This window comes from Panthera uncia, chromosome B4 (genome assembly GCF_023721935.1).
Source record: "Panthera uncia isolate 11264 chromosome B4, Puncia_PCG_1.0, whole genome shotgun sequence".
NCBI lineage: Eukaryota > Metazoa > Chordata > Mammalia > Carnivora > Felidae > Panthera > Panthera uncia.
Genome location: NC_064809.1, coordinates 66,155,707 through 66,175,961, shown reverse-complemented (window position 1 = coordinate 66,175,961; position 20,255 = coordinate 66,155,707). Strand labels below are relative to the sequence as shown.

The 20,255-nt window shown below is 34.7% G+C and overlaps 1 protein-coding gene and 1 long non-coding RNA gene across 3 annotated transcripts in view; both read right to left on the bottom strand.

Annotated features, from left to right (window-relative positions):
- MUC19 (mucin 19, oligomeric) overlaps window positions 1-10,875 on the bottom strand; it is a 101,018-nt gene extending 90,143 nt beyond the window's left edge. The window contains exons 1-15 of the mRNA XM_049626671.1: window positions 10,839-10,875; window positions 10,479-10,649; window positions 9,284-9,511; window positions 8,943-9,149; window positions 8,368-8,517; window positions 8,128-8,274; window positions 7,942-8,003; window positions 7,307-7,526; window positions 7,089-7,205; window positions 5,256-5,306; window positions 4,139-4,198; window positions 3,283-3,511; window positions 2,200-2,317; window positions 1,689-1,749; window positions 1,343-1,463 (exon numbers count right to left, since the gene is read on the bottom strand). Coding sequence (XP_049482628.1) covers window positions 1,343-1,463; window positions 1,689-1,749; window positions 2,200-2,317; window positions 3,283-3,511; window positions 4,139-4,198; window positions 5,256-5,306; window positions 7,089-7,205; window positions 7,307-7,526; window positions 7,942-8,003; window positions 8,128-8,274; window positions 8,368-8,517; window positions 8,943-9,149; window positions 9,284-9,511; window positions 10,479-10,649; window positions 10,839-10,875 — 1,979 coding nt within the window. The remainder of the gene's footprint in view (window positions 1-1,342; window positions 1,464-1,688; window positions 1,750-2,199; window positions 2,318-3,282; window positions 3,512-4,138; window positions 4,199-5,255; window positions 5,307-7,088; window positions 7,206-7,306; window positions 7,527-7,941; window positions 8,004-8,127; window positions 8,275-8,367; window positions 8,518-8,942; window positions 9,150-9,283; window positions 9,512-10,478; window positions 10,650-10,838) is intronic.
- Window positions 10,876-11,001: 126 nt separating this feature from the next.
- On the bottom strand, window positions 11,002-19,863 carry LOC125918963 (uncharacterized). 2 transcript variants are annotated; one of them, XR_007456640.1, is made up of 3 exons: window positions 19,712-19,863; window positions 16,256-16,282; window positions 11,002-12,359 (listed from the first exon to the last, which is right to left on the bottom strand). It is a non-coding gene; the product is annotated as an uncharacterized LOC125918963 (long non-coding RNA). The 2 variants fall into 2 exon arrangements; XR_007456641.1 differs by lacking the exon at window positions 19,712-19,863 and having other exon boundaries at window positions 16,256-16,323.
- Between the last annotated feature and the right edge of the window lie 392 nt (window positions 19,864-20,255).

Genomic DNA, 20,255 nt, shown 5'->3' with positions numbered 1-20,255 from the left:
CTCTCAACAATAGCCAAATTATGGAAAGAGCCTAAATGTCCATCAACTGATGAATGGATAAAGAAATTGTGGTTTATATACACAATGGAGTACTACGTGGCAATGAGAAAGAATGAAATATGGCCTTTTGTAGCAACGTGGATGGAACTGGAGAGTGTGATGCTAAGTGAAATAAGCCATACAGAGAAAGACAGATACCATATGTGTTCACTCTTATGTGGATCCTGAGAAACTTAACAGAAACCCATGGGGGAGGGGAAGGAAAAAAAAAAAAAAAAAAAGAGGTTATAGTGGGAGAGAGCCAAAGCATAAGAGACTCTTAAAAACTGAGAACAAACTGAGGGTTGATGGGGGGTGGGAGATGAGTATTGAGGAGGGCACCTTTTGGGATGAGCACTGGGTGTTGTATGGAAACCAATTTGACAATAAACTTCATATATTGAAAAAAAACCAAAAAACAAAAACCAAAAACCAAAAATAAACATTAAAAAATTAAAAAAATAAATGAAAGGTAATAAATGAATACTACAAAGAAGAAAATATTAAAAAATAATGCAACCTATCCTAAACAACAATAACACAACAACAGGGGACACCCGGGTTGCTCTGCCATTTAAATGTCTGACTCTTGATTTCAGCTCAGGTCATGATCTCGCATTTGTGAAATGGAGTCCTATGTCCTCTAGCTTCACACTGAGTGTGGAGCCTACTTAAGATTCTCTCTCCCTCTCCTTCTGTCCGCCCCCTCACATACGTGCACACATGTGTGCACATGTGCTCTCTCAATAAATAGATGATAGATAGATAGATAGATAGACAGACAGACATATGCAACCTATCAAATTCAATGTGACAGAACTACAAAAGTGCAGAAAATTCAGAGAGGGCTATTTTCAAGTATTGTAGTCAAAATAATTACCTATAACTCTTTCAAAAAGAAAGCAAAGTATACAAAGTATGACAATTCAGATTGGCTACCTGGGGCAAAAGTAAGGGAGAACAGAAAGTAGTTTTTAGGGACACAGGACATGGATTTCCACAGCATAAGAGCCCATCAATATCCATCAGCAGACTTAATGGAGAGGTGAAGCATGTCAGCTTACAGACAAACTAAAACTCTGTGCAAAAAAATCAGAATTTTACACTAATATATAGTAAATATCATAATGTTTTAGGAAAAAACTTATTTTAGCATCTACAGCTAAACTAAAGCTGAGAAATAGACTATAAGGACATTAGAGAAAAAGTAGTTGCACAATTCCAAGAATAAGGCATGACTGCTTAGAAGAGGATGTTGGGTATCTAAATTGAAACAAAGGGAAGTAGTGCTGAAATTTGCTGCTAGGTGAAATATAAATCTCTTACCTGCACGCCATCTTCACAAACATCATAGCTTTTACTAACGGCTTTGGGACAATCACCAGGAATTTTACTATTGGCAATGTGTTCATTGATCTCATCTCCTGAAAATGAAAACAAGGCTTAGTTCAAGAGATTCATTATGTACATATACATTATTTTCAAGCTAAATACAGCTAAGTTGACAACATAAATTTTGTTTTATTTTAATGATTTCTTATTCTTTATACAAATGCAAATTTCTGTTAGATTTATCCAAATGTGAGTAATTATTTTCTAATTTTCTTTCAGGAAGCAATTTTCTTAGACCTAATGCATTGAAATCTTACCTGGAGTGCTGTTGAAGTTACCACAGAGACCACAAGTTGGATATTTCTTGTGAAGAGTAAGCTTTTAAAAAAAATTACATGTACATGTTTATAAAATATTGAAAATACCTCAAAATGTAATTTAACCAAGCCAAAGGACAGTGTCTATTCATTTTCAATTCTATCTAAGCTGGTTACTTAGGAAGTACTATAGGACGTTTTTTAAATGACCAGGATCTAGAAGTTGGAAATTTCCTGACTCCATCTCTTACTAACTATGTGTCTTTGGGTAGATAATTTAACTTTTATTAGCCTGAATTTCCTGAGTTCTATCACCTATAAAATAAGATTGATAACAGTATGTACTTCAATGTATTTTAAATATTAAATAAGATAATGCTTAGCACGTGAATAATATATAGAGATTTCTCAGTAAACGTTAGCTCTTATTTTCCTTATAATGTATTCTTTTCGTAACTGAAAGCAAAGAACAAAAGGCCCAAGAATGTAAGAAAATCAGAGACAGACTTACTGAGAGTTTGTTATTTTTGTCCCACATTAAAGACATGATTCCTCTGCGGCTATTCAGGACATTATGTTCTCCATATTTTTTAATGTGTATCAATTTATTGTTATATGGCATCTGTACACTGAAAAGTTTAAAGCACAAGTACACATGAGGGTAAGAATAGTATATGTTTTTCTAATAATTCATGTTCTATATTTAGTATCTCAAATATAATACTGGCTAGTAAATATTGCAGCTTTGTTTTTCCTACCATTTCAGAAGAGACACAATGGCTTTGTTTTTCCAATTTTTGAAAGACTTTTAAAGAACAATGAATAAATCTTTGGGGCTTTGGAGAAATTAAAAAGAAGAAACTGGTGCAGTGTAAGGAATAAATGATCAAATGATTTGAAATGTTCACAAGGAGAATATCATGTCTCAACTCCTTATCCTGAAAACTATTCAAATATTACACCCTTCCAAATATGAATTGCTACTTCTAAAAACAATGACCTAAATTTAATCTATTGAAAAATCTCATATTTTTAACAACAAACATACAAATGAAAATTGAAATACTCTATTAACAGATGTGTTGAATATGCATGTTGTTCCAAATCTAAGTACTCAAAATAGGGAAACAACAAAACTAGTTGTTTGTCCCCACCATGTTATAGGAATAAATATAGTATCTTACAATTCCACATATAACAAAATCTTCTGTCAGACTCCTGTCCAATAGTTTAATATAATGAATGTGAGCACCAAAATAGGAAAAGAGTATCGTCTTTTCCTAGTCAATCTTTTCTCTTTTTGCTCAGGTTACTGTAAATCTTTTTAATGTTCATTTACTTTTGAGAGAGATAGAGAGACCAAGCGTGAGCAGGGGTAGTGCAGAGAGAGAGTGAGACATAGAATCTGAAGCAGGCTCCAGGCTCTGAGCTGTCAGCACAGAGCCTGATGCAGGGCTTGAACCTAGGAACCAGGAGATCATGACCTGAGCTGAAGTCAGATGACTAGCCACCTGAGCCACCCAGGCACCCCTCTTTTTGCTCAGGATAGTTTAAGTCATTCTATAGTATTTTTCCATAACACTGTGGCATTTACCTTTCTTCATTAACTAGGATGATATCACCAAAAATAGAGACGTCATTAGTGTCGATTTTAACTATTATTTTTTCAATATCACTATTATTGTTTCTTTTGATCTCAATATTGAAATCTTCTCCGGATTCCACGCAATGACGGCAGAAGGTGTATGCGCATGACGAGTCAAAGGAAAAGATGCGGCCATTGAAAGCTTTATATGCTCCTTTGCCCCAAGTAGAAGCTTCGCCTACAAAATATTTAGAGTAGAATATTCATGGTTCTGTGTTTTTTTTAAGTGTTTGTGTACCAAGATAAAACATTACTGAAAGTTTCTGTTCTTCCCAGCCACTACCTTAAATAAGTACTTTTCTTTCTCACACAGAGCAAAAACACACTAAAAGTAGTGCCTGAATCCTTGGGAATACACAATGGTTGCTGTTCTGTCTCAAACAAAACATGAATAAAAATATCTTGTTTCCTATGGGAAAGGGAAATTGTCTCTACTGTGGGGAGGTATATATGATCGGAGTTGTGGTCTGTTTGCCTGTTTATTTTGCTTTTTGTAGAAATAGTCTTTCTAATGTTACACGAGTTGGTTACCATATATCAATTAAGTATAAAGAATATTGTTTTTCTATGTACATGTATATGTGCATATGTATGTATGTTATATACGTTCATGTATATGTGTTATGTGCATATGTGTATATATGTATCTTTGAGGAAAATAGTATGAATGTGAGTCATTCAGACATAAAATGATAAAATGGATAGGTGACCGGCAAATGTTTACAACTAGTTTCAAAATATTGGTTAGGTACTGGCTGGCTTGGACATAAAAATATGGGTAGAAAACAAAGTCCTTTTTACTTACCAATAATTGTATTTGTTTCTGAGTATTTCGGAGTTGCTTCTGGAATGTGGGATCCTTTTTCTATTTAACATAATGCATAGATTATTTAAACTTAAAAACATTACATTGATTCTAAATATACAGAATATTTGGGTTTCTACGTAGGAATTTAGAAGCTGATATTGAAGGCCATCAGTGGGTTTCTTTATCCTGATCATACAATTTGATTTTGTGAGAACTGTGATTTGCCACAGTCATGTACATGATGATCTCTGAATTGTACCATATTTTTGGTACAATTAGCCATAGTATTTTCAGAAATCATTATGAGCTTATTCATTCTGAGTCATGTACAATTACTAACATATGCTGTATCCCTTACAGAACTATATTTTCAACTTCATAAACCGAACTTTGCTAGCATACTTTCATTGGGAGTCACTAGCTAAACATGCCCAAGGTAGATTTTACTAAATCAGTCCACTGTGTAATACTAATAATTCAATTATCTATATATGAAGAGAACTTCATTCTACTGATCAAAGGGGAAAATTCATATACCTTGAAACCTTCCCCTGATTATTTTTAATGCATTGACCCTTGTATGTAACCAAGTAAATTTATATGAAATCTTAGAGCAGTTAAGCAAGCAGAATAGAAAAGCAACAACAACACAAATGAATATTTTGATAGAACTATAAAATATTTTTCACGTGTTATTTATTGTGTATCTTGAGGCCACTTGCCTTTACTACAGTTGTCTTTTCTTAGGTAATATAATATAACATAATATCTTTATAAATTATTTTTAAAGCCATTTAAAAATAGTGTATCTAAAATGACAAAGGAGAAGTTGTATTATGCTTTATTTAGGTTCCCTTAAAGTATAATTTAATCTACCTTATTAATGAAATTATTTAAAATATGCAGTCAGTGATCTAAACTTTAGTACTCAAAGAGAAGCATTTAGAAGCTCAATTCAACATGGAAAATACATAATAATATCATGTCCTAGTAAATCAATAATCCACAGAGCACTTAAATTTCAGAATTATGTATATATGTATAAACACACAGATACATACACATACATCATATATATGCATTGTTAAGCACTGGAAGTCATAAGTCAAACTACCTGGTGTAGTGAGTGGTGCAGAGGTACTGTGGTCGGCTGGGCTTGTGACACCTATTTTAATATGAAATAGTTAGTCTGTATATACATACTACTTGGTAAAATATGAAAAAAAAATGTTTTTAAAATCTAATGGATAAACCATGGATCCAAGTTCAGCAATACTAATGCTAGCAGATTTAGAACAATGTGAAGCTATATATATATATATATATATATATATATATATATATATATATGTATATATATGTATACATATATATACATATATGTACATATATATATGTATATATATGTATATATATATATATACATATATATATATATATATAAAATCAACTTAACAACCTGTGGGAGTAACAAAATTAAATGTCTTGCCACCAAATGAAATGATCAAATTAACTTACTCCAGATCAATTGTCTTAAAATGTGTTTAGGAAAAGAGAAAGGTTTGCATAAACAGGGTCCAGGGTCTCCTATCCCAGTTTCAGTCACACTCCCACTTTGAATTGCTTTACATTTGGAAAATCTAGCTACCATTTTAAGATGTCAACTGAACAAAGGATTCTGCACTCACAGAAACTGGAAGTCTGAAAACAACTGATCTAGTTGAACTGAGAGTTCATCTCAACATGTCTAATGTTAAGACAATAATGCCAACAGATCCAGAACTTGCCACTTCAAAGCCACTAGATTTACTGCTATTAGATACACTACCGGAAAGAACACTAATTAAAACAAGTCTGTCTCATTTGAAAAACATGAAAGCAGTCAAAAGTTGGTATCCAAACAGCAGAGAAGTCTCAGATTGGTAACCACTCCACAACAGAAAGAGGAGAGACAACTATTTCTTAATACATTTTTCAGGAACACATCCTAAACTGGAATACCTGAGCTAATGGCAGCAGATCTAGGGGTTAAAAATTCAGTGTCTCTTAAACCATTTTACTAACTGGTTTTAAACAAGGTCAATGGCAATAAATAATCAGTGATCTCAAATTTCTCAGTTCCACTGAAGTGTTGACCTCAAAACTGATGTCCAAAGATTAAGAACAATCCAAAAGTGAATTATTATTTCTTTATTACCAAGCCTTTTCTGAACAGATTCATTGATAGTCAATCCTGACTGAGGTCAACCATTACTACACTAAGTATATCTCTTGCTAACTAGACTTTACCTTTTAAGAACATATCAATCCCAAAGTTGATTTCTAAGTATGAATCCTGAATATCTTTCAGATCACTTAAGTCATTAGAAGTGAATCTACTGCCCACAGTTCTGAGATCACTTAGTCTAGTGGCACCCAAGACTTTCTAATAGAAGAATCAAAATAGTCCGCATATCACAATAAATACTACCACAAATTCTTAGACTGTTCACTCTAATGCTTCCATTAAGAAGAAATATTAAATTTTGAGATTTTCAAAAAGGATGGAATTTGTTTAGTCTTATCAGAAATAAACTTGCAAAATAATTTAAAGTCCAGATCCAGAGCACAAAGATCAAACCCAACAAATCACCTCTTCACATATGTGACTCCAAATCAATTTTGCATAAAGGCAACAAAAACAACTCCACATAAATATAATCATAGCCACAAAATTCATTCCACGCTCTACAAAAAATATTAAATGATTTTTTTCCTGATCACGTCTAAATACAGTTTATCATTTCAGGATTTTGTCTTGCTTTTTATATCATTATTGATGTTTATGATTTTCATTGTTATTTTATAACATATGTTAGAATCCTGACCCTCTAAATGCCAGACATAAATCCCAATTCTCGGCCATGGGAACCAGACCCAATAACATCCTTTCCAGTATCACAGGTACCTGTGCCACTAACGCCAGTTTCACCAAATTCATTTGGTCCAGAAGTACCAACACCAAGTCCAGCTGCACCCTTCCTTCCTCCACCACTTCCAGAACCAGAAGACCAAGTATTTTCTCCTAATGGAAAATCAATTAATTGATTAAAAGTGTGATTAAAAGAAATGAAGAAGGAAGAAACTAATTTGTATTTCTTGGGAACAGAGTCCAGGTGAAGATACCTGTGCCACTGACATCAGATCCAGGACTCAAGTATCCAGCCCCCACGATTCCACTGCCACTCTCTCCATTCCTACCAATTCCACTGATTCCAAATCCCTGCTGATCAGATGACCCCAAATTGAATCCTGAGTCTTCAGAGATACCACCAGAATATTCATCCCCATTTCTTGCATTTGAGTCACCTGCTGAATACAAAATGATGGTCATGAGAATTATTTTTTATGCATACCATGATTCAGAATTTTTCTCTGCACAGAAATTAACCATAAATACCTAGAGCCCTGGAACTATAGCCTCCAGTACCTCCTACTCTATTTCCATCCAAGTCTGTACCACCATGGCCATTGGATTTGAACCAGAATCTCCAAAACGAAATTGAGTTTCACCTTTCCTTTCTCCATTTTCAAAATTAGACAACCAAGTCCTTCCCTCTATTGGAAAATTCTTAGTGTTACTTTTAAAAATGATCAAAAAATTGAAACCCATTTCAGTTTCCCCAAGAGTCCAGGTTAGGAGAATGCCCAAGTTGTGGGCATTGGACCTGAGATTCAAGGATCCAGACAAAACACACATGGTACTGCTCATTCTGTCAATCCCCTGCCTCCAAATTCCTTTTTACCAAATACCCACATACCAAATCCTGAATATTCAAACTTTTCACCAGCATGCTCACCACCACTTCTTGCACTGGTACTTCTACCAGAATATTAAAAGTTTGTCAACAGGATATATTTAATAATTATAAATTATTAAATTCATTAATTATAAATTTTATAATTGAGAAATTTTTAAGCAAAAAATTAACTGTCAACATTCATACCACTAAAATCAGATTCTCTGGTACCTTTTATTACATTTTCATTAAGGCCAATGTCATCAAATCGATTTGAACCAGAATCTCCAAAATCAAATTTAGCTTCACGTTTCCTTTCTCCATGTTTCAAATCAAAGGATGAGGACTTTTCCACTAACAGAGAAATAAAAATGTTATAAAATAATAGATGAAAGGCTGAAATCAATTTAGATTTCACCTGAGCAGAGTCCAAGATTATTAGACTACCTGAGCCACTGACATCAGATTCCCTGCTGCTCTTACTCCAGTCAGATCCTCTGCTTCCAAATCCCTTTTGACCAAGCTTCTCAAAACCATATCTCAAATTTTCTGATATGCCATCAAAAAGACTATCTCTAATTCTTGCACTGATGCCACCTGCAGAATGTAAAATGATTGTTGTCAGAACATTTTCCAATAAATTTTATGATTCAAATATTGTTTATGCACAGAAATTAAACATCAACACCTAAAACATGAAACTATATTCATCATTATATTTTATCCCATTTTCACTAAGGCCAATGTCACCACAGCAATTTGAACCAGAATCTCAAAAACCAAAATCAGTTCCAAATATCTTTCCCTCAAGTCCAAAATCAAAATACCCAGGCCTTCCCACTAATAGAAAATTCAAAATAATATCAAAATAAAAGAATGACTGTTTGAAATCCAATTGGATTTCTCAGGAACAGAGACTGAGTGGAATACTTGAGCTATCAGCATCTTAAACCAGCATCTTAAACCAGTATCACCTCCAGAATATAAAATGACATCACAGAGTACATTGAAAACGTTTCATGATTCAGAAATTTTTATGCATAAAAATGAGATATCAATACCTAGATCATTGGAAATGGGTCCTCCAGAACTACCCACTTGATTTCCTTCAATTTTTATTTTGCTATTAATGCCACTGCCACCAAATGAACTCGAACCAGAAGCTCCAAAACCAAATGCATTATCGCCCTTCCTTTTTCCAAGTTCCCAACCAAAAGACCCGGTTCCAACTGACAGAAAAATTAAAATGTTATTAAAAATTAATTTTACTTAGTTAGTTGATTGTTAAATATTTAAAAAGTGTATTTTTAAACAAGTAGTTAATTAATGTTAAATTTTCTGGAATGAGTCTTAGTTGGAATACCTGGGCTACGGGCATCAAATCCAAAACCTATTGATTCACCCCCAGCAGATCGTCTGTTGCTCATTTCACTCCAGTCAGCTCTACCAATGTCCAATCCCTTTTGATCAGATGTCCCCAAACCAAATCCCAAATTCCCAGAGACACTGCTACTAAATCCATCCCTATGTCTTGTGTTGGTGTTATCTGCTGAAATGAAAAAAAAAAAAAAAAGATTGTTACCAGGTAATAATTAAATACAACTTATGACTCTACTTTTTATGCACAAAACCTAAATAGTAATACTTAGATCACTGGAACTTGATTTTCCAGTTCCCTACTCATTTTTATGAATGTTCCCTATTTCATTTTTTAGCAAAGTGTTTTTGTTCAAAACCACTGACACCCACTCCACATGAGCCAGAATTACCAAGACCACATACAAATTCGCCCTTCTTTCCACCACCAAGACCAAAATCAAAAGGCAAGTGTAAAACTCAACAGTTGTCAAGAGCAAAACCAAAGGATGTAAATTATTTGTATTTTTTTCTTAAAAGTCTGGATCAGAATTCCTGAGCACTGATATAAGAGCCAAAACCCATGGATTTACCAACAAGCTCCTTTCTATTCTTCCGTTTTCCACCAATTACCACATCTTTTAAGACAAATTTCTCTGACACAAAAATAGCTAGATTTAATGTACTTTATTGGCCCTAACTTCTTCCACCAACTGTAATCTCCAAAATATAAAATGCTACTTATTCACACTTTTGTAATTTTTTTTTCTGGCATTCTTTTTCAAGAAACTAGTTAAAATAGGAGTGTTGAAACTTCAGAAGTTAGCATCACAAAAGTACAGAAACATGTGACCAAAATTTTTCTGTTCCTTATGACAAAACTTGGGAACAAGAGAGCTTAAGTGGCTTTCCCAAAGTCCACAGAAGGTTAGCAGGAAAGATTGGGGATAGAAACTGGATCTCTCCCTACCAGATCCAAGCCCCTTCATAAAAGCATTAAATCTAATTGTCTCTTCATTAAAATGTTTAAGTTGCTGATTTCTGTTAAAGATAATACAGATCCTTTAAGAATCAAACAGAATTTAAAAATCATTTCCATGAGTTCCTCTAATATTAAAATCTGTATTGGTCAAAAGAAACACCCTGCTTTGCTAATTGACTTTTTCTGTCAAAAGCAGAAACTAAGAAACAACTTAGAATACCTGTTTCACTGGGAGCAGAATTAGAGTCAGCTAATCCACTTACTGCATTCACATCAAATCCACTTTGGCCAGATGGACCCCTACCAATGTCATTTTGATTTGAAGCAGTGCCACCAAATTCAACACCACCAGAGATACCATTGGCAAAACCACTTGCTGAACGGGTTTTCTCTACCACACAAAAATACAATCATTATCAGAGAAAAGTTGCATTCATTCATAATGTACAACAAATTAATCTATATACATTACTTGAACTAGGCCTTCATTATAGGTTCAAAAAAATCCCTCCCCTCTATACAACTTTCCATATATAATTCCACAAAGTGTAATCAGGGGTATGCGTGACAACCAATTTACCATGAGGTTTGAGAATTCCATAAGAAAACTGAAGCATTGAGGCCATTTAAGAAAATCTCACTGTGTTCTGTAGAACATGAGCAAACAATTAACACCTCGGTATTGTAAACAAGAGCAAATATATCTGCATTAACTTATAGGTCATACTGAATTTGTCAGTCCCAAGACAGATGACTGGACAGACAGGAAACTTTTACCCTTCCTGAAATATTTCAACTGCACCCTTGCACCCAAAGCTGTTTCTCCCTTTTCAGTTATCATCACTCGGACTCAAATTTCAATATAAATATTGAAGTTATTTTCCTCATTGGATCTCTTTCTTTTCTGGTTGTTTGTTTGTTTGTTTGTTTGTTTATAGGTATGAACTATAGAGATTTCAGGGGCTAGGAAAGTAAAGTAAAAGTTGGCCAATTGGGAGAAGTATGTAGAAGCAGAGAGAACATGTCTCATCTATAGAAAGTTAATTTTCTCTCAAACAAAACAAAATTGCAGTCTATAAAATGTTTAGAAACCCTGTTTTATAGTATTACTCAGACAACTGAGTACGTAATTTAAAGAGAGAATCATGGTATTGAAAATAAACTGTGGTTGGAGATGAAAACATGTGTAGAGAAACCTTACACTAAATTTGGGTCCCAGAAGTATCTTAATTAATTTAAACAATATAAAAATGATTTATAATTATAATAATAGCTCCAAGTAGAAAAATAGCATAAGAAAATTAAACCTATCAGGAAAAAAATGTAACTTAATATAAACATCTTGGCCAAAACTCTCTAAAGACAGAATTCATCAGTCTCATTGGCCCTGAAATTAGTTTTTTTTATATTCTCCACTATTAATATTAAGGCCATGTGCTGCAAATAATACAAAAATTATCAGGTTGTCCTAAATGAAAAAAAGCACTTGTTTCCTAGGTAAGCATTTTTCTCTAACAGTACCTGCTGGAGTGTCTTTTAACACTAAACTATCAGTATCTCGATGTTTTCTCCACCGATCTTCAGCCCTTTCGCGAGCATTAAATCCAAGGTCAAGGAGTGAACCAACAAGAGATTTCTTTCTTCTGTTTGGGTCAGCAAAGTTCAAATTACTGAACAAAAAGCCACCTAATGTGAATAACAGAAGATCATGTTTGAAAACTGTATTGCTAGCACAAGAAGGTGATTTGATTGTGACGCTTTGAAAGCATATGTTTTTTCCTCATTTTTCTGGCAGTCCTTGGAGTTACATACACTGCTTATTGACTTCATTGCCATAACCATATCTTTTTGTCATGGTTCTAAGACTTCAACAAAGAGAGATAAATAGAGCTGTGAAGATTTCACTGTTGTGTGCTAGACATTCTTCTCACAGACAGGGCAGACACCTCTCCAGCTGTTTTCCTCGCCATTGCTAGGCCCCGAGTTCCAGTGTCCCACCTTCCCCCATCAAAATTGTCTGTTGTGTTGAAACCACGCTGTCCTTGGCTTAGTAAGAGCTGGTAAAGTTAAGATAACATACCTAATTCTCTTTTCTGTTTTTCTGCAAAGAAAAAAAGGTGAAAGTATTTATTTATAAATTATAGCATTCACTTCCTTCAGGTATCAGCTTAAATGCCATCTCAATGAGGTATACTCTGACAATTTAAAATTGCCACCCCCATTCTAACGCTCCCAATTATCATTGTATTACTTTAATTTATTCCAGAGATTCTATCACCTTGTAATATACCGTGTTTACTACTTATGTTTATTGCTTATTGACTGTCTCCTTCATCTAGATTTTAAGCTCTATGAACTCAAGGTTTTTTGCCTGTTTTCGTCACTAAGGTATCCCAGGTGTCTAGATTCTGAATCTTAATATCTAAATATCTTAGTTTGATGCCAAAGCAGAGAGAAATAAGGCAGCATTCAGTCGTGGGAAACCTATAGGCTTTTGAATCAAACCTATCTGGACTCCCAGACCTGCCATCAGAATGGCCTTTGACAATGTCTCTCTTAGACTCAAGCAAGAGGGGTTCCTACTTGGAACCATTCAAGTCTCACTCTGACCTTCTTCAGGCCATGGTTCTCCTTGGAGGGCAAAGAATAAAGGCAGAGGGGTCAGGGACACCTGGTGGCTTAGTCAGCTAAGCGACCAACTCTGGCTCAGGTCATGATCTCATGCCTCATGAGTTCGAACCCCTCATTGGGCTCTCTGCTGTCAGTGCAGAGCCCGCTTCAGTTCCTGACTCCCTCTCTCCCTGCCTCTCCCCAGCTCATGCTTTATCTCTCAAAAATAAATTTAAAAAAACAAAAGGGGGACAAAAGGGCAGAGGGGTCAAAATACACCAACCCAGAGCCTGTGCCCTCCTCCGTCCCTCACTGTAGACCCTACTAAGTCCCCAGAGCCCTATAGTTCCAAGCCTGTTCTCAGGATCTTCATAAGCATCCTTCCCAAGACCATTCCCCTAAGGTGAGACCACACTGCAGTGACGAGAATCTCTAGGCCTGGGGGGAATGATCAGGGAGTGCCTGTTTGCAGAAGAAACAGATTGTGCTGAGACACGCAGGCAAGGGTATCTCTCTGTGTAGGACAAAGCCAGAAATGGAAAGAGCAGGGAGATGGACACATTGGCAAGGCCACTACCCACTTGGCTCCTGCATGGAATCCAGTGATCTGAAAACTCTGCAATTATAATCAGGCCTTCTAAGTGGTGACAAATAGATTTTTGTCAAGTTGGAAGAAAAAAAACCATTTTATTTTAAATTTTGTTCCTTTATTTATGCATGTGCTATTCTTGCTTCAGGCTATGCCCCTGGATACATTTAATACTTATGAAACAAAGTTTCTTTGTCTGTTAAATGGAGACTACATAATAAATGATAATAAGTACTCAGTATGGAGCTAGGGTGCCTGGGTCAGTTAAGCACCCAACTTTGGCTCAGTTGGCTCTGGTCATGATCTCACGGTTTGTGGGTTCGAGCCCCACGTGGGGCTCTCTGCTGACAGCTCAGAGCTTGCAACTTGCTTCAGATTCTGTGTCTCCCTCTCTCTCTCTGGCTTCCGCCACTCAGGCTCTGTCTCTCTCTCTCTCTCTCTCTCTCTCTCTCTCTCTCTCTCTCAAAAATAGATAAACTTGTAAAAAAAAATAAGTACTCGATAGAGAGACCGTATCTTTTAATGTATTTTATTCTACTCAACAAACATCACATCAAACTCATGTAGAATTTTTATTTAATTTATTAAATCATGATAAATATTCACTATACTTATACCTCTCCTGAGTTCAACCCCATAGGTATATTAGATCTTTCATTTTATTAAACCAATGTTTCCACTGAACTTATTCATTCTATTGTTGAAATGAATGGCTTGGTATCTTAGCCAGTGGGCCATGTTTGTTTCTACTAACTTATTTGTCCCTTTTTTATATACAAAACTTACTCAGAAATACATTGTCATCGGGGTGACTAGCAGTAATGGTTAGTGTGTGTTTTGTATGTACCACATCTTAGACATGTAACAGTACCTTCCATATCCTATCTCTTTAATCCTCACAGCCTCCTATAAGGGTGATACTATTATCATTTCCTCACTTGTAGATGAGAAAACTGATACTTAAAAAAGGTTTCATGACTTGTCTAAGATCGCAAGGTAAAATCTGCCAAGAAATCCTTTTTTCTTATGCAAACTGTATAATGCCATCACCCCGTTTAAAGATAGATTGCTTATACAATGCTTAAAGATAAATAAAATGTTTACCTCATAGCTCAAAGATAGGTACAATTTATTCATTTATATTGCATACATTTTGCACAAATTTTTGGAAGAGTTAACTTACACTTCAGACCACAACATGAAATAGAAAAAATAAATAGATATAATTCTGTTCCTCTACCTTCATTCTATAGAGAAAAACTGCTGGATGACAGAGGTGAATATGGATGAACTACAGAGAAGGGGAGATTTTTAAAAGGAATGGCAACAAACAAGTTACATTGTCTGAAACCAGTAAAATCTAAAAATATCAAAAAACAAAGTCCTATACTGCCTTATGGATACTTTTCTCAAATATGTGAATCTTTGTCTCATTAAGGAATAAAGATTGTGGGAGATAACATTGCTCTGGAGTTTGACCAGTTTTATGTTGGCTGGTAGAGTGGCTGGTTGAAGCATCTTTGCTTGGCATTTTTATTCATCCAATGCAGCTCTAGCCTCAAAGATCCTCAAGTCCCTCCCAAATAATACCCAGACTTGCAATGTTCCCTGAAAGACACAGGAAAAAACTCAATTGCTAATAATTTCAGAAGATTCTCAAAGAAGTATAGAATTCCAAGTTCTCCCTCTCTTCATTCAAACTTCTTGAATAAGGACTTTCAGAAGAATGCTCAAGACTATTCTAATTAACATTCAGATTTTGTGCACTTGGAAGTAGATAAACTCTTTATCATTATAGTGAAACCTAATGAACCTGTCCATAGTTACGATGAGGTGATTTTGAGGTCTTTGAGACAACTGACCTGCTACTTATTCTCAGTTTGCCTTTACCTCAAAGAACACATTTTCCAATTGCATTTTATTGTATTTAGGTTGTAGAAAGACACAGAGATCTAAAATATCACATAATAAAAACATATAAAAGTAATCTTGGGCTATTTTGATTGGTATATATGTTAGACCAGAATCAAATTCAATCTATACTGACATTAGCAAAAATCCTTTTGTTAGATTTAAGAAAAAAACATAAATGCAGTCTTGATTTGTAGTGGCCAATTTTTCATATTGGTGGATAGGGAAACAAAATAATGGGTCATATTCAATGTTATTCAATGTTCTGAGGGAATCTGTAGTACCACTAATAGGACTAGGATCAATTTTAATTAAAACAATTCACTAAGAAATTAATCCTGTAATACAAAGTACTTATTTAAGGAAAGTAAATCCTTAAATCTAGATCCACATTTCACTTACAGGTTTAAAAATTTTCTATTTTATTTTTATTTTTTATTTTTTTAATTTTTTTTTTAACATTTATTTATTTTTGAGACAGAGAGAGACAGAGCATGAACAGGGGAGGGGCAGAGAGAGAGGGAGACACAGAATCTGAAACAGGCTCCAGGCTCTGAGCTGTCAGCACAGAGCCCGACGCGGGGTTCGAACTCACAGACCGCGAGATCGTGACCTGAGCCGAAGTCAGACGCTTAACCGACCAAGCCACCCAGGCGCCCCCTAAAAATTTTCTATTTTAAATGTCACCACCTTTATGAGATTAATTATTAAAATATCTGGCCCAGAGTCTATAAAAACACACTAGAGTATGTTTGTTTGTAACAAGGAATATTTCATTTTAAATGTTTTAGTGTTTTTTCAGAGGAGATCTATCTTCCCTCGAAATAAAAGCAGTCACTTTATTATTGTTTAGTATAAACAGTATAAGAAAAAAAAAAGCAATTTACCTGATGTGCTTTCAGCTATTTTTCCATCTGAAGAAAAACAAGGAGAATTGCTGTCATTAGTAGTTTCTCTGACAGATTTGCCAACAGAAAGTGAATTTTGATTACAGCCATTTCTTGTCCTTGGGAAGTGTTCCCACAGATATTCTCACTGAATTCAATACTCAGGCGTGAATATAGTAATTATCCATTGACCCTGGTGTATTTATACCCCTCCAGAACACCCCCATAAAGGGTAAAGTCTCCACTGGTCCTCCAGCCGGTTTAAAATACAGCCTAGTTGGAGGAATTAGAGCATAGCAAAAACAAACAAACAAACAAACAAACAAACAATAATTCTGGGAGGGCTGAAAAGGTGTAAAGCATTAATTACTATTCTGTTGTGAAATTCAGAAGTTTTAGTTAAAAGATTTTTTCAAAAATACTGGATATAACTAGTTAATTTGAATAAAATTCTACAATTTCTATTGTACCACTGAATATAAAAGTCATGTACATGCTACTTACGAATGATTTCTTATCATCAAGGTGAATTTTCTTCATATTTAAGTAAATGGCATGCAAATTTGCAAGCTTGTCAAGTTATAGTATAACTGAGTCAAAAACTCACAATAAGAGTGAGTATAATGAATGACAATTTACATAGAAGTACACATATTATGTTATATTTAAAGATAAACCTATTTTTATCATATACATAAAAGCACTGGTTTCTCAGAGATTTTTTTCAAAAACTATGTGAAATAAAACATTTAACAATGGTGGAGTGCCTGGGTGGCTCAGTTGTTTAAGCATTGGACTTCAGCTCGGGTCATGATCTCACGGTTCATGGGTTCAAGCCCTGCAATGGGCATCTGCTGTCAGCACGGAGCTTGCTTCAGATCCTCTGTCTCCCTCTTTCTCTGCCCCTCCCCTGCTCATTCTCTCTCTCTCTCTCTCTGTCTCTGTCTCTCTCAAATATAAAAAAACATTTAACAATGGCAATAGAATTTTGCATAAATTCACATTCAAGAAACCTCAAAAAAAAAAAAAACCACATTTTTTGTATAACATTTTAATTTTGGTACTTAATGGATTGTAGATTTTTTTTATGTTTCTCTATGCTCTATAATCTTCAAAAATTTCCTAAAACCAAACTGCCTACATCATTCAAATAAGAAAAACTTGCAGAAACTGGACTGTCCTAGAAAATCCAGGACTTATGATCAGCAAACCTATGCCAGAAACAAAGGCATAAATTAAGTCAAACCGGAAACAGAGCCAGTTATAAGATAAAGAGTTTCCCACGTGTTCTGATAAATTGTTGCCAAAACCAAGTTGTATGTAATTACACATACAACTACATATACACATATTTAGCCAAAGGCTATGAAGAAATGGTCTGGAGATACTTAATATAAATCCTTTGAAAGAAAATTGTACAATAACATTCTCCATATAGGTTAAACACCTGGAAAATTCTAATTATTTAAAATGTAGTTTGTAGTCCAAAAGTCATTCCCAAATCCTCTTGCAATAAATAGAGGTGTTACAAAAGCCATGCATGAACTTTACCCATCAGAAAGAAATCCCATGGGCCCCACTCAGCACACTTTCTCTTAAAACAGATGCAAGACTAACGAGCTTGGGGTGCCTGAGCGGCTCAGGACTCTTGATTTTGATGCAGGTCATGATCTCACCATTCTTGGGAACAGCCCCACATCAGGTCCACACTGACAGTGCAGTGCCTGCTTGAGATTCTTTCTCCCCCTCTCTGCCCCTCTCCTGCTCGTGTTCTCTCTCTCTCTCAAAATAAATAAATAAACATTAAAAAAAAAAAAAGACTAATGAGCTTGAATCAATGGTATTATCATCCCAACAGACTGAAAGCAAGGAATAAAAATTGGAACTGGGCATAAAAAACAGACATAATAACCCTATCAAGACACCCTATATTCGAACCCTATCGAATGTGGGTTCGAGCCTCATGTGGGGCTCTGTGCTGACAGCTCAGATCCTGGAGCCTGCTTCAGACTCTGTGTCTCCCTCTTTTTCTGCCCCTCCCTTGCTCTCTCTCTCTCTCTCTAAGATAAATAAACATTTTAAAAAAAGATACAGAGTTAAATGTTCAATAGAAATGGAAAGACAGAAAGGCAAATCAAAAGCATATACTTAGAAACCATCTTTAGGGTAGGGCCCAACTATCTTCCACACAGCATTAGATACCAAGGGCATCATTGCATGATATATAATGTGATAATTGGCATTCACTTTTATGTCTCCCCAAAAAGATTAGGCTGTGTTCAGAAGTTCCTTGTATTCTTGGGTAAAAAGATAGAGTATCTGCAGTTCATTTCAGAAATTTTACTTTGCAAAAAGTTGGTTATTTTCATATGGAAAATTCTTGTATGCAGAACGAACACTATAAACAATCCCAAATTATATTTCTAATTCAAAACAAGTATGATCTAATTACCTGTTTCATTACAGCTACTGTTCTCAGTATTGTGAATACCCAACAAAAATCATAGACCAAAATCCTATCCGTGAGGAGTTTACAATCATGTGAGATAAATGAGTAAGGAGTCATAGTATTTCATTCCCAAATCAAGTTTATACAAAACACATTGATTTCTGATTTCTATGATGGCAATGTAAACTGGTTCAGCTATTAGAGTAAATGGTATGGAGGTTTTTAAAAAATAAAAATAGAATGACCATACGACCCAGAAATTCCACTTCTGGGTAAATATCCAAAAGGAAATGGAATCACTATCTCAAGGAAGTATCGACACTACCATGTTCATTCCAACATCATTGATAATAGCCAACAACCTAAGTGTCCATCGACAGACAAATGGCTAAAGAAAGTGTCGCATATATACACATGGAATACTATTCAACCATAATAAAAGAAAATTCTGCCATTTGGGACAACATGGATGGACCTTAAGACATTATGCTAAGGGAAAAAGTCAGACAAAGAAAGACAAATACTGTATAATCTCATTTGTATGTGGAATCTAAAAACATTGAACTCACAGAAACAAAGTAAAATGGTGTCTTCCAGGGATTGGGCGTTGGGACAAATGGGGTGATGCTTATCAAAGGGTGCAAACTTCTAGTTCTAAGATGAATAGGTTCTGGGGATCTAATTAATAGCTCTTTAACTGTAGTTAGTAATACTGTATTGTATACTTGACAGTTGCTAAGAGAATAGATCTTAAAAATTCTCACCACACATACACACAAAAAGGTGATTATGTGAGATGTTAAGGGTGTTGAATAACCGTATTGTGGTAATCATTTTACAACGTACACATGTATCAAATCATGTTGTATATCTTAAATTTATGAAGTGTTATATGTCAATTGCATCTCAATAAACCTGTAAAAAAAAATCCCTATGTTCCAAAAGACGCAGGTTCAGAATACACCTTGATGTCTCAAAGTAAAGATAAATTTCTGGAAGATACAGACCTGATTCTTGTCTGTAAAATAGCGCTTCTCCATCTATTAAAAAAAGAAGAAGAAAAAGTATTAACAATTAGGTCATTTTATACTTCTCCCTACCATATTTTTTATAAGAAAATAATATTCTTCTTGTTTCCATTCTTTTAAGTTCAATCCAAGCAATCTACTTTTTATATCTGAAAATTATTATTTTTCAGCATTAATTTATTATTTTGGAGCTTTCTTATGTAAATGTAGGTAATTTATTTACCTATCAACATACTTAAAAATCTAAGTTTTCAATGTCAACTCACTGGAAAAACATATGGCCAAATAAATTAATACCACAAATTTATATTAGTCAGTATTTTATATCTTTTTCACATTATCAAAGCCTTTTACTGCTGTTAATCTGAAGTATATTTTCTGATTGAAATTTCACCTGATTTGATTTTGCCCTAAATATTTCTGGTTAGTGTCTTCACAAGCAGTGAATTAGACAAAAGACGAAAAAAAAAAAAAAAAAAAGAAAGAAAAGGAGAAAAGAACAAGAAAGAAAAAGTAATTATAT